The sequence below is a fragment of the Mus musculus genome, chromosome 7, assembly GCF_000001635.26.
Source record: "Mus musculus strain C57BL/6J chromosome 7, GRCm38.p6 C57BL/6J".
In the NCBI taxonomy this organism is placed as follows: Eukaryota; Metazoa; Chordata; class Mammalia; order Rodentia; family Muridae; genus Mus; species Mus musculus.
The window spans coordinates 34227260-34240402 of NC_000073.6; the positions used below are offsets into that span (position 1 = coordinate 34227260).

Here is a 13143-nt window from a genome sequence, read left to right on the forward strand (position 1 = left end):
GGAGCACGGTAGACCCTAGAGCTAGACTGGTCCTAGTTGGGGAAGGTCCAGTGTAAGGCAGTCCTCTGCACAGGACAAACAGGTCCAGGCATCCATTAACATCACCGTCTTGTATAGAGGGCCTGGGAGGGAAAGCCATTCTGGGACTCTGAGGATAGGCAATCCTGTGCGCCCCCTTCCCCCTTGTATGCTGTGAACACTCAGAAGCAGATACAGAAGGACCTGAACAAACCCCTAAGGGCCTGAAGGACCCAGGGCATGAAAGGCCTGACTGAAGATGAGCAATGAATGTATAGTGGTGACGATACAGATCAGAGATGAGCAGCAAGCTCCTTCAGTCATAAACTCAGCCCTCCTGAGGAGAGCGCTTCTTGTTTCTGGCACCTTCTAAAAATGTCACAAGGCCTCAGGATGTGAAGCAAGACAGGGAACAGAAGGCTCCCCTCACCAAACAGTCTCACCACTGCCACAAACTAAACCAGAACAGAGGTCTTCAACAGGTGCCAAGCAGCTCACCTGGCCACAAGGGCAAGAGAGCCCAGGCAGCTAAAGACAATAGCAATGGGAAGGAAGCAGGTGCAAAGGTCCCAAATGGTCAGGAAAGCGACTTCAATCTAGACAGAGGTTCCTGTGTGTGGGAGGGTCTGAGGGTAGCCCATCTAGTCTCACCCTTCCCATGTTCCTCAAACAAATGCACATCCCCCCACTCAAAGGAAGCCCCCCTCGACTGTGGCCTCCCTCATATCACACAAGCCCAGCCGTGCAAGATCAGCTGCTTCCCATTGCACCTCTGACCTCCAAGCCTTAGATTCCTCACATGTAAAAAGACTCAGGGCTGAAGAGATGGCTCAGCAGTTAAGAGCACATACTTGCCAGGTGGTGGCACACGCCTTTAGTCCCAGCACTCGGGAGGCAGAGGCAAGAGGCTCTCTTATGAGTTCGAGGCCAGCCTGGTCAGGGCTACACAGAGAAACCCTGTCTCAAAAGCCAACCAACCAACCAAAATACTCTTCTAAAAAGCCGGGGTTGGATTCCCAGTACACACACTGGGTGGCTCCCAACCATCTCTAACTGAAGTTCCGGGAGAATCTGACAGCTCTGTAGGCACCTGTACTTATGTACACACACCCACACACTCATAATTAAAAGGAAAAAAATATCAACACTGAGAATTCTCAGTGCAGAGTGTCTCCTATGCCTGCAGGCTTCCCCACCAAGTCAGGGCCAGGGTTTCCCAACCGCTGTCATACTCTCACCTCTTATTCATTCCACTGTCAAAGAAACTAAGGGCTTTGGTGACATGATTTTTCTTGTCACTAGAACAACCTGTAGCAAGGATCCATCAGAGTATCAAGGTTGAAGTTGTCCAAGAAAATGTCTCAGCCATGTCTCAGCCAGCCTTAAGCAAATCCCTCCCTTCAGGCTTGGGTTGTGCCCCTCCCTGGACACCAGGAACTGTGCCAATTTGATTGCCAAGTCCAGGCTGCCAGTCTCAGAGAAATCACACCCCAAAGCTCTGCAACCTCTCTTGCCCCCAAAGAAAAGCCTTTAGCACCTTCGTGAGGCAAAAGCATTGCTTAAGAGCAAGGGTGAAGACACAGGGCGATGCTGATAACGGTCGGCAAAGAGGAGGAAGAGGGGGGGGGGGCGGCGGGTGTAACTGCTTACCTCGGTGTAGTTGATCTTGGAACCACTGAACATGTTGTCCCGTGCAGCCTCCACGCCTCTGGACTTGGCCTAGGGAGAGAAGCCACTGCTGAGGTCTTGTATCCCATCCCCCATCCTCATCACCTATCACAAGTCCAGCCCCCCTCCCCCCCCACTCCCCCCCCCCCTTGAGGCTGACAGATGTTCTTCATAGACAGATTCCTTTTCCAGCATCTTCAAAGAGTCTGCTCAATCAGCAGGGGGCCTGGAGATCCCTGGGATACCAACTCCACACCGGGACCTAGAACCCAAAACAAAGCGCAGCCCCCACCCACAACCCAACCCAGAGATCACAACTCCCCAGTCAGAACATTACCAGCTCCACCAGCATCTGCATCACCTCCTTGTTCACAAGGTTCTTGGAGTAGTCCACCAGAATATGCCCATGGTTGGTGTTGAGGTTCAAGCTGCAGAAAGATGGAGACGCTGCTGGTCACACCCCAGCGGCAGTGCCTGGCCACAAAGGCTGACCTGTAGCAGTGTTAAGTAGTGTAGGAAGCCACGCCACAGAAAGAAGATGTAGACAGATCCTGGGCAGAACTTCCCCCTTCAAGCTCCACATCTCAAACTTACAAGGAAACACCCAGGGAGAGGTATCAGGGACGTCCAGTGAGGAACCACAGGTGGTCATCCCAGGTCCCTCGCCTCCTGGCATCAGTGACAAGGCACGAAGATGCATCACATGTACGATTTCTTCCACCCTCCCTTCTATTTCGCAGTCGCTCACAAGTCTCTCTGGCCTCTGCATCCTGCCTCCGCCGCTCTATTTTTACACCGTGGCTCCCAGGAAATCTCAGCCTTACCCACCCTGTCTGACCAAAGCCCACTAGGAGCAGGTGGGAGGGGACAGCTCTCTCGTGCCTGTCGAGCCAGCAGCGGCTGCTCCTCCTCATGGGTGGTTAGAAATCCCTACTCAAATGGCTGAGACTGAGAGGCGGGGGCGAAGGGATCCCCAAGGAGGAGCCGATTCCTCCTAATGACTAAGCAGCCTCGGCCCTCTGGCTAGCACGCGGGTCCCAAAACCCACTCCAAGGAGGCATCAAGGACAAAGTGCGGCCCCGGCCTGGGCCCTGCAGGGCTGCTGGGGGGGGGGGGGTCACGGGAGCCCCGACCCCGTGCGTGCACCTGAAGTTGTTGAAGCGCTCCGGATCCGCCTCAAAAAGTTCGCGCAGCTTGAGGTTGGCAGAGTTCGCGCGGTGCCACTCCAGGAGCTTCTGGAACTGCGGGTTCCGGGTGAGCGCAGCCATGGCGAGGGACCCGAGAGGTACACGGAGCAGGACGTGCTCGGAAGAGGAAGGAAAGAGGAGCGGCGGCGCGCGGCAAGTCGGTACCAGTGCGCGCAGCGGGCTTTATGGCGCAGGCGTCCGACCCCGCCCCGCCTCCGGCCCCGCCCCACCTCTGTCCTCCGCGTCCGCTAGGCGACCTTGCCGGCAGCTGTAGATCTGGGGGCCTCTGCTGGCCTCTCTGTAACACAAGTGTGGCCACTTGCGATGAACCTTGGCTGGCTTCTGTTCGGAAGTGACTTGAAGGGCAGAGGCGGAGTTTCTCGTGCCAGATCCGCTTGCTTCTTTCATTCATTCATGTATTCAATTCAGCAGAACTTTTTTTTTTTAAAGAATTTATTTACTATATGTAAGTACACTCTAGCTGTCTTCAGACACTCCAGAAGAAGGAGTCGGATCTCCTTACGGATGTGTTTGCTGGGATTTGAACTCAGGACCTTCGGAAGAGTAGTTGAGTGCTCTTACCGGCTGAGCCCAATTTAGCAGAACTTTATGGAATGCCTTCCTGGTTAGAGGTACTAAAGCAAGTGTTGTGGGTACGTAAGCCAAATAAGTAAATAGAATTTATGGGATTTCAGAGCTGGCAAGTGCTCCTGAGAAGAGGCAAACTGGATGAAGCCCCAGAGATGAAACTGTGGTTAAGAACACATAGTTCCCTTGCAGAGGACCTGAATTGGGTTCCCAGTACTCATAACTGCCTGTAACTCCCGCTGCAACCAATGGGAATACCAATGGCACTTGCATCCTTATGCTCATACCCACCCCACACATAATTAATGCTAAAATTATATACCCACCCCACACACATAATAAAAATTGTATGTCCACTCCCACACATAATTAATAAAATATCCACCACACAATAAAAATGAAATTATATGTATATATATTTAAAGGCAGGTTGGAAATAAGCATTTCCTTTAACTAAATGGTTAAGAAAAAAAAATTCACTCTTTATTATATTTGAGTAAAAGCATGAAGGGGAAGAAATGAGCCAGTTGGCTACCTGGAAGGAAAGTGTTCAGTCAAAGGGAAAAGACACTGCAAAGTCTGAGACAAGAGCACCCATAGATGTCCCACAAACAGCACCCATAGATGTCCCACAAACAGAAGACACATGTGGCTGGAGTGGAGCAGATTAGGGGAAGAAGTCATAGAGGTGACATTAGAGAAGGGAATTCACCCAGTGGCTTACAAATCATTGTGAGAATTTTGATTTCTGTTTAGAGATGAGGAGCCACTGAACAAGTCCACATGGAGCAGGGACTTTATCTGACACACTGCCTAATGGATCAGTTAGCTCAGTGAGCTAAAGCAGGTCCTGAGGGAGGGAGCTTCAGTCAAGCAGGAGGAGACGGACATAGAGGATGGAATGAGTGAGGGATCCATAATCGCCTAGAGAGAAAGGGCAAGATATGCACTTTAGGATCCAACTTCCTAGAAAAACTGGATTCTTATCCACAAGTCCGAGGGACAAGGGAGACTTCAAATGAGGACGAGTAGGTGAGGTGAAGTGTTTGCGGGGGACTGCGGGAAATATGTGTAAGTCTTGATACTTGCTAAGCTTCCCAAACAGTGCTGGACATCTAGCACTGGGGTGGCAGGCACTGGGGTGGCACTATAATCCCAGCATGAAGGGAGGAAAGGCAGGAAGATCGAGAGTTCAAGGCCAGGGTCAGCAACATAGGAATCTGAAGCCATCACGTCTAAAAAAAACCCAAAACACAGGAACTGAGAATTTTGTAAAGCATTTGCCTCAGAAGCATGCGAGGATACGGACACGTTTACTCTCCAGAGCCCATGGAAAAACCTGCACATGGTGGCCTTTTGCAATCTCAGTGCTAGAGAGGCAGAAACGGGAGGGTCCTAGGGTTCAATGGCCAGCCTGGCCTCAGGGGTGAGCTCCAGATCTCACCAACAGACCCTGACTCAAAAAAGAAGCTGAAATTTTTATAAAGTATGTTTTTAAAAGAGGGGCTGGCGAACCTTAAAAAAAAAAGCAAGGCAGCTGTAGCGCACACCACTAATCCAAGCACTCTGGAGGCAGAGGCAGGCAGATCTCTCTGAGTTCAGGGACAACCTGGTCTGCAAGAATGAGAATGAGTTTCAGGACAGCCAGGACTGTATAGAGAGGCCTTATTCAAAAAAAAAAAAAAAAAAGGTGGGGGGAGGGAGAAGTGGGGCTGACAAAATAGCCCATGGGTCAAAGGTATTTGGGGCCAAGGCTGAAAACCTAAACCTAATCCCTGAAATCCACATATAGAAGGAAAAAATGAACTGCCACAAACTGTTCTTTGAGCACAGGCACTCTGGGGCACACTCCCTTCAAACAGGTCTAACTAAATATAAAACGGGGCCGTATTCCTAGGAACAATGTTCAAGGTTTTCCTCTGGCCTCCATGTAAATTGCAGACAGACAGACACACACACACACACAAATTCACTCCCACCTTGAACCTCAACTAGCAGGAATGCCAGTCTTATTGTCCCTGTCCCAAGAGTCCTCAGACTGGCCCAGCAGTGTCTACAGACTGAAAAATTTACAAAATACATTAAGAGGGGCTGGCAAACCTAAAAAAGCAGGGCAGTGGTAGTGCATACCCCTAATCCAAGCACTGGAGACTCATTTGAGCAGGCTCTCATGTGCTTTCTGGACCAAGTTCAATTAATACAGATAGTGCTTTATCTGTGGCTATGATGCCCTTTTGGTAGGGGATACTTTTGAAGGCAGCCAGAGAGGCTTTCCTTCCACCCTCTCTTCCTGTTCCCATGAATTATCAGAGATCAATGTACTCAGGACAGACTGACTTTCCTGCTGAGCCATCTTCTCTGCCCTGAGCTTCAGTTTTAAGGGAAACAAGAGGTAGGGTTCCCCCTTGATTTTTATTATGTTGTTTTGAGTTGTTGTTTACTACTTTTTAAAAGCTGAAGCCCAACTGAGCAGTCAGTCCCTCACCTTTAACCCCAGCACTGGGTAAACACATGCAGGCATATCTCTGAGTTCGAGGACAGCCAGGGCTACACGGAGAAATCCCACCTTAAAAAACAAAAACAAAAGAATGTAGCCAGGGCTTCCAGATTGCTGGAGTTGTAGGTTTGCACTACCACATGTGGGTACACCCGTAAGTTTCCCCAAAGATCTTTGGGGTGTTTCATCTATCTAGCCCCGCTAGGAACTGCACACAGTGGTGCAGCCTTTTAACCCAGCACTGTGAGTTCAAGAGCATCCTGGTCTACATTACAAATTCCAGGACAGCCAGGGCTACATAATGAGGACCTGTTTCAAATAATTCAACAGCTAGGAGATTTTATGCTAAGCAATGCAAACCAGAGTAAAGGAGCGACAGGTCCCTGAGCAGAACATTCTTGGGATCATAGCCATAGATTAAGCACAATCTGTATTAATTGAAGCTGGCCCAGAAAGCGCACGAGAGCCTGCTCAATCAGTCTCAAAGGCCTTCAGCAAGATGACCTAGCCCGTGAACAGGATCGTAGGAAGGCTTGACAGTGGAGACAAGTTTAGAAAGTCCAGGAAATGTCGAAATTCCCTAAAACAACGCCTCGGCACAGCCCTTGAGTTTTGTGATGCTGGCACTTCCCAGACTTCGGTGGCTATGTAGCAAAAGAGAGCACTTACTCGTCCTAAAGATGAGGAAACTGAGGCAAGAGTATATGGCCGGATTAGGCCTTGATTTGAGCCTGCCCGACAAGGGTGACCGTGGAGCGTGGGCTGCCATGGGGGGCTGAGTGGAATGTACTGGCGGTGGGCGGAAAAGCCGGAGCGCACGCCTACAGCCTGCAGAGCAGTGCTGGGCTGCGTGAGATGCTGAGTCACTGGGCCGGGAGCGAGGGGGAGCGCGCCTTCCTGCTAGGGTGGAGGTCCAGGCACGCGCACGTACATTCTGCGGGGGCGGGGCGAGACCACGCGCATGGAAGCGGCGAGCACGCGTAGCACCTGGGCTAGCTGCGTGTAGACTGGCACGTTCAGGGAGGGGGCAGGGCGAGCGCATGTGCGCATGTGCGGATGCAGGGTCCAAGCTGAGTGAATTAGAAAACGCTTGCATTTGCACGTCTAGGATGGTTGAAATACTCTGCAGTGCGCATGTCCCGAGTTTGGGGGGGGGGGTGTGTGTGCACACGCGCGCTCCAGGAATGATGCGTGTGGCAGGAGGGCGGCGTTATACACCTGTGGTCCCAGGACTAGGAGGCCGACACAGCCGTGTTAGATGCCAACCTGGGCACTACAGTAAGTACTTAGTCCAGCCTGGGCTACAATGTGAACCCTCTTATTAAAAACAAATATAAAACGGTACATAACTCTGATGCGAAGCTCCCAATGGTGACTCCTTAGCAATCCCAATAGAATTATGGTGAACAACGCTTTAGTTCTGCGTGAGAGCCTCATCAGGTCTGATTTTTCACTCTATATTAGAATTACCAAATCCTACGAGATAACCACAGAATACCTGACAACGATTTAGGAACCGTGGCGCTAACACGATTCAGTCTTCGCTCTCTCGGAGCCTTCCTTTGGGAGGAACAAATGCAAACACGGGATTCCTGGGCAGTGCTGACTGGCAAGCAAGGGCAGAAAGCGAAATTGTTGAGACTTAAAGCACCTTTTAGAGCAGCGGTTCTCAAGTTTCACGCTGCTGCGACCCTTTTTTAAACCACAGTTCTCTCTCGTGGTGACCCAACAATTTTCATTGTTACTTAATTTTGCTACTGTTATGAAATGTAACTTAAATATATGTTTTCCAATGGTCTTAAACCACCCTTGTGAAAGAGTAATTCCACCCCCAGTTTTATTCACGACCCAGTTTGAGAACAACTGCTTCAGAGCAACAGGGCAAGGAGTTGGAGGGAGCAGGGTAAGGCAGTGTTGGTAAGTTAACACATGAGGTTTGGGTGGGTAGGAAAGCTTAATGGCAGGGACTTAAAGTGACATAGTGTGCCGGAGGACACTTCCCCCACCCCACCCCCACCTCTGAGACAGGGTTTCTCTGTGTAGCTCTAGTTGTCCTGGAACTCACTCTGTAGACCAGGCTGGCCTTAAACTCAGAAATCCACCTGCCTCTGCATCCCAAGTGCTGGGATTAAAAATGTGCACCACTGGGGCTGGTGAGCTGGCTCAATGGTTAAGAGTGCCAACTGCTCTTCCAAAGGTCCTGAGTTCAAATCCCAGCAACCACATGGTGACTCACAACCATCCATAACAAAATCTGATGCTCTCCTCTTGGAGTGTCTGAAGACACACTACAGTGTACTTACATTTAATAAATAAATATTAAAAAAAAAAAAAAGCCAGGCAGTGGTGGCGCACACCTTTAATCCCAGCACTTGGGAAGCAGAGGCAGGCGAATTTCTGAGTTCAAGGCCAGCCTGATCTACAGAGTGAGTTCCGGGACAGCCAGGGCTACACAGAGAAACCCTGTCTCAGAAACAAAACAAACAAACAAAAAAATGTGCACCACCACTGCCAGGCGGTTGTCTGTACTCTTTAAGGATGGGGAAAATGGGTCTCCCCTGTAGGACAAGAACAAGAACTGCACAAGTCTTTGCATGCAATTTGGCTTTTATGGCAAGAGCCTGACCCCTGGGGAAACGAGCATGAGACTGTCCTTGTCACCTAAGCTGGCATTCCCAATTCATTCAGTAACTAATAGAAGAATACCATGCCGGCCAGCCCTTGGAGCTGTGGCTGAATTGTAAGGCCAGTTGCATGGTTAATCCAGGACTACATCAGAGAGGCTGGTTCCCTGGACTTCTCAGGCATGCAGCCCACCCATGTGGCCTCTTGACAGTCCAGGAACTGACCACCAGGTTATACTTTGTTCTAAAGCAGGCCAACTCCATGGCCTCCTAAGGACCTCAACCGGTGATGTTCTCTTCCATTTTCCAGGCTGGCTGAGGACTCCCTCCTAAGCTCTCCAGCTCATCTCTGCCACCATCCCAACCCGTCCACGACAGACACAGTAGGGCTACCATCATCACCACTGATGTAAACAGAAGCACTGGGTACTTCATCAAACAGGAACACACTCAGTGTCCGTCTTCCTGCTAGTTCTTTACTTACTGGCACTGGGGATTCAACTCTGGACCTTCGGCTTGCAGACCAAGTGTTCTACCACTCAACTACAACCCAATCACCGTAGTTTTGTTTTCAGACAGGGTCTTATGTAGTCCAGGCTAGCCTTGAATTATGTAGCCACAAGAACCTTGAACTAATCTTCTATCTCCAAACTGCCAGGATTACAGGCATGTACCATTATGCCTGGCTTCCTGCCTCAGCCTCCTGAGTGCTGGGATTACAGATGTTTGCTGAGGGAAAATGGCCAGAAAATCCTCATTCCTACGTTTGTTCCTTAGAAAGGCTGTTGGGGCAGGTAATCCAGCTCCTGCACAGTTCTGCTGAGAGCCACATATCTGCTGCAATTAATTTAAAAAAGATACAGAGTATTATTAAATGTATATTTTAATAAAGCCAAGTTATTTTACTTATAGGAGCTTTAAAAGTAAGATACAAAATGTAGAGTTCCAGTTTTGGAAGGTCACAACTATTCACATGATGTCCTGCTAATGCCGAGCAAGGCAGCCATGCTTGGCCGTGCTGAGGACACACTCACACGCATACATGCGCTTTGGCAAGACACCTCTGCCAAGCGCAGCACCTGGAATCACCAGTGTTTAGAGCAAGGTGGTGCTTCGAACAGCACCCATGTGGAGACTACACAAGCTGATTCACACGGTCACACAGCCGTGGAGACAAATATCTTCCTTAATAGAGAAAGACAGACCAGAGATGACAATTAGCAGTGTCACCTGTGCTGTGGCACCGAGGAGTGACCTTGGCCCAAGGTGAGGTCTTCAGGGAGGCACTATGAAAATGAGAGTACTGCAGAAGACTAGAACTGGAAACACAGCACTGTGGACACATTACTGAAGGAAATACACAGTTTTTACAAGTCAAACAGCCACAAGGAACTCTGAACAGATTAGTGTGCACACTGTGACAGCTAACACAGACAACAGCCACGCAGGGCTGGTGCAAAGTACGTGCCTGGAAAACTCTATGTACAAAATAGTTCTCTGTAAACATGGTGAGGTGAATATTCCGAACCCACTGAGAAGGATCTTCACTACAGGCAGAAATGTCACCCCCACACAGCACGAATGACAACAGCTGAGGCCTCAGGCAGCCTGGAGACACAGTACTAAAAACGCAGGTGGCTGGGCTCACCCTACAGGTCCTCTATAATTTTCTTATAAGTGAATGTGTGTCTGTGTGTGTGTATGTGTGTGGTGTGTATACATAGGGATTTTTTTTTTTGGTATTTTTAAATATAAATTTATCTGTAGAAAAATGAGAACAAAAATGTGTTATTACAATCTTCATTGGAAAAGCTTACATGGAGTTAGAAAGAATAAACCATTTATTAGTAGTTAACATATATTAAAATGGTTTAATGATTTAAGAAAATATAAAAAAATTAATACTGTCAAACTTTCATACCAGAAAATATCATGGATTTTTCTCAATTAGACATTTTCAAAGATGAAATATGAAAATTTTAAATAAGTTTTATATAAAGAACCTTCTGCAACCTCAATTAATATATAGTGGGAAATGTCTACTCTATATAGATATATTTATTATTTCTCAATTTAAGCACCATTCAATTCTGGATCCATTCTAGCTGGAAAATATCCCCAAATCCATGGAGTGTCATCTGTTTAATGGCACACATTAACTAAAAGTGAGGTGTTGTTGGTGACTAAACAAAGATTTTGAATTCCTGTCTACATCATAATTCCTTTGTCTCTGAGTCAGCTCACAATGTCACTGTGGTTCTGAGTGTGGGGGTCTTGGTGCAACCCCTCCCCTCCACAGTTCCTTCCGTAGAGGAGCGTGGTGCTGGTGCTGCCCTGGTCATGGTGGAAGGAAGTGAGGGCAGCAGGTGCACTCAGCATGCACCAGCTGCACCCCCTGGGAGGCCAGAATATGCCTGACAGCAGTTGCCCAATCCCGCTCTTGTACATTACATGAGCCTGCACCCCTGGGTGCTTCAGAGGAGCTACTGACCCATGGGAAGCCAGGTGGTTGCTTCTGATCACTAGCATCTTATATAAGCTTAAATGAAGACAGTGCTGAGCTAACTAACCTTCAGCCAGTGTACCTGGATCTTAAGATAGCCACTGCATTTTAGGCAGGAGACGTTTTAACCGAAAGCCTACATGAAAAATATCTATAAAATTAGTGATGGGTGTGGGTCCCACTCAGTGTGTTAAAGAGAAGAGTTTCAAAGAATGGTCAGTTTTGTTCTCAGCCTGCAGGCCTCATGCCTTTCCCACATGCAGGACTACCTTCAGACTGTGTTTTCCCAAGTGTGGCCTCTGGCCACCTGCACCAGGATTACCTGAGGTGCTTATTAAGCATGCAGATTGCCAGCATCCCCTGAGTGTCAGAAATCTCCATCTTCAGCTGGCTCTCAGGGGTCTGCTACCTTCAAAGTTTGAGAAACCAGGCTTTAAAGACTTGGAGCTGCCAATCACCTCAGACCCAAGGAATATTTCTGTCCCTGGGACAGGGTGTACTGGTCCTTCTGGGGGCTAGTATCAGCTAGTTAGCCTTGGGGACAGTTGCCCCAACAGCTTTGATGGGCAGCAGGCTAGCTGTAGTCAGTACTGGGGCAAATAGGCTGGCCTACGTTCAGCCTTCCCAGGGAAGGCCTTGAAGCCCTTGGGTGCTGCCTTATGTGCTGGTGGAGGTGGGGGCTGTGGTGGTGTCTGAACATAGGTGAAGGAGGTGGTATTGCAGTCATTGGCTGCAGCCCACACAGGGGACTGCAGCATCTGCACGGTGTCGTTCCACTGGCTGCCAGGACTGGCGACTGCATAGAGTGGTGCAGCTGGGCTGGGCAGCGTGCTGGGCATCGGGGAAGGGTGCTGCCATGGTGCTTTGGGTGGCCACGTTTTGGTTTTGTTATCCTGGGAAACAGAAGAGAGATTTTAGGTTTAGAGGTTTTAGAGGTTTTGGTTGAGTTTTCATTGTGTGCCAGCCCACCTAACTCCCAGAACTCCAACTCTTTCTACCTAGTGGACAGAGTGAGAACAGCTGCCCACAGCTTGGTACAGTGATATCAGTGCTCAATGCCTGCACAATCCACACAGCATTCTTGCAGCCCAACTGTGGAGATGAACTTGTGTTTCTGCACATATACACTTACATGTGTGTACAACTTTCATAGTTCAATATTTACAGGGCCTCCCACCACTCATACAGCCACAGCCCTTACTTTAACTGATCTGAACAGTGAGTGTGCTGTGTGACTCATATTAACACAGTCTCAGAGCTTCCTCTACAACATGGCTGGGTCAGCTAAGGTGACCATATCTCCCCATTTAGACAAAAATCACGAGAAAATAATTCAGCACAGAGACAACCCTTATGACTTTGAGATCCAAGGTCTTTACCATGAGCTAGCTCACAATACCTGGTTCACGTCCTCCACTGTGGTCAGGAGAGGTGGTGAGGGCAGTGTGCTGGTCTCCTGCTCTCCACTGCTGTGTTTCCTGAAAGAATCAAGAGCTCAGGGCATTGACCACTTGGCATCATTGTATGGGACAGAGTTAATCTCTGTGCTTGGCTCTGGTCTCTAGGTCCCCAGTCTAGGTGTTGAGCCCTTGGGTACACCAGGGTCAGTATGACCTGGGAGGCAGCATCCCTGTCTGTAAAGCCTGTATAGGAAGTGGGTGGGAGCTGCAGCCAGCATGGAGATGGCACTGGCTGTTTGCACAGCTAAGTTAACCCCCTTTAGCTTTTTATTAATTTAATCAATAGTTACTCAAAGTGTTTAACATGCACTCGGTATGTTTGGGATTTAAAAAAAATACTTTGTGATGGATATGATCAATATATATTGTATACACGTATGAAACTTTCAAAAATAAAATATTCTAAAAAAAGAAAAAAAAGCATGCTTGCTTTACACTGATGAGTAAAAGGGACAAGATACAGCAGATCTGAGCCAGAACTGTTGTGTATGGACACAGACCCAACAGAGGTGACTTCCTTTTCTCACACAGCCTAAGACCGGTGTCCCACTAGCCCAGCACAGATTTTCTTCTTGGAAGACACCTTTTGAAGATGCCT

The 13143-nt window shown here is 48.8% G+C and overlaps 2 protein-coding genes and 2 long non-coding RNA genes across 14 annotated transcripts in view; 1 reads left to right on the forward strand and 3 right to left on the reverse strand.

Moving 5' to 3' along the window:
* The window catches only part of Gpi1 (glucose-6-phosphate isomerase 1), a 29010-nt gene extending 25933 nt beyond the window's left edge, over positions 1-3077 (reverse strand). The window contains exons 1-3 of the mRNA NM_008155.4: positions 2833-3077; positions 2024-2114; positions 1669-1737 (exon numbers count right to left, since the gene is read on the reverse strand). Of these exons, the coding sequence (NP_032181.2) occupies positions 1669-1737; positions 2024-2114; positions 2833-2954 (282 nt within the window). The 5' untranslated portion in view covers positions 2955-3077. The remainder of the gene's footprint in view (positions 1-1668; positions 1738-2023; positions 2115-2832) is intronic.
* An 845-nt stretch (positions 3078-3922) lies between these two features.
* On the reverse strand, positions 3923-7064 carry Gm12762. Its single transcript, XR_881947.3, has 2 exons — positions 6628-7064; positions 3923-5521 (listed from the first exon to the last, which is right to left on the reverse strand). It is a non-coding gene; the product is annotated as a predicted gene 12762 (long non-coding RNA).
* Positions 7065-7117: 53 nt separating this feature from the next.
* Gm12758 (predicted gene 12758) lies at positions 7118-12948 on the forward strand. The gene is made up of 2 exons (NR_166613.1): positions 7118-7236; positions 8893-12948. It is a non-coding gene; the product is annotated as a predicted gene 12758 (long non-coding RNA).
* The window catches only part of Garre1 (granule associated Rac and RHOG effector 1), a 76848-nt gene continuing 73152 nt past the window's right edge, over positions 9448-13143 (reverse strand). For all 11 annotated transcript variants that reach the window (XM_006539896.3, XM_030242461.1, XM_006539895.2 and 8 more), the window contains 2 exons: positions 12485-12563; positions 9448-11978 (listed from right to left, as the gene is read on the reverse strand). In XM_006539896.3, coding sequence (XP_006539959.1) covers positions 11670-11978; positions 12485-12563 — 388 coding nt within the window. In that variant the 3' untranslated portion in view covers positions 9448-11669. The remainder of the gene's footprint in view (positions 11979-12484; positions 12564-13143) is intronic.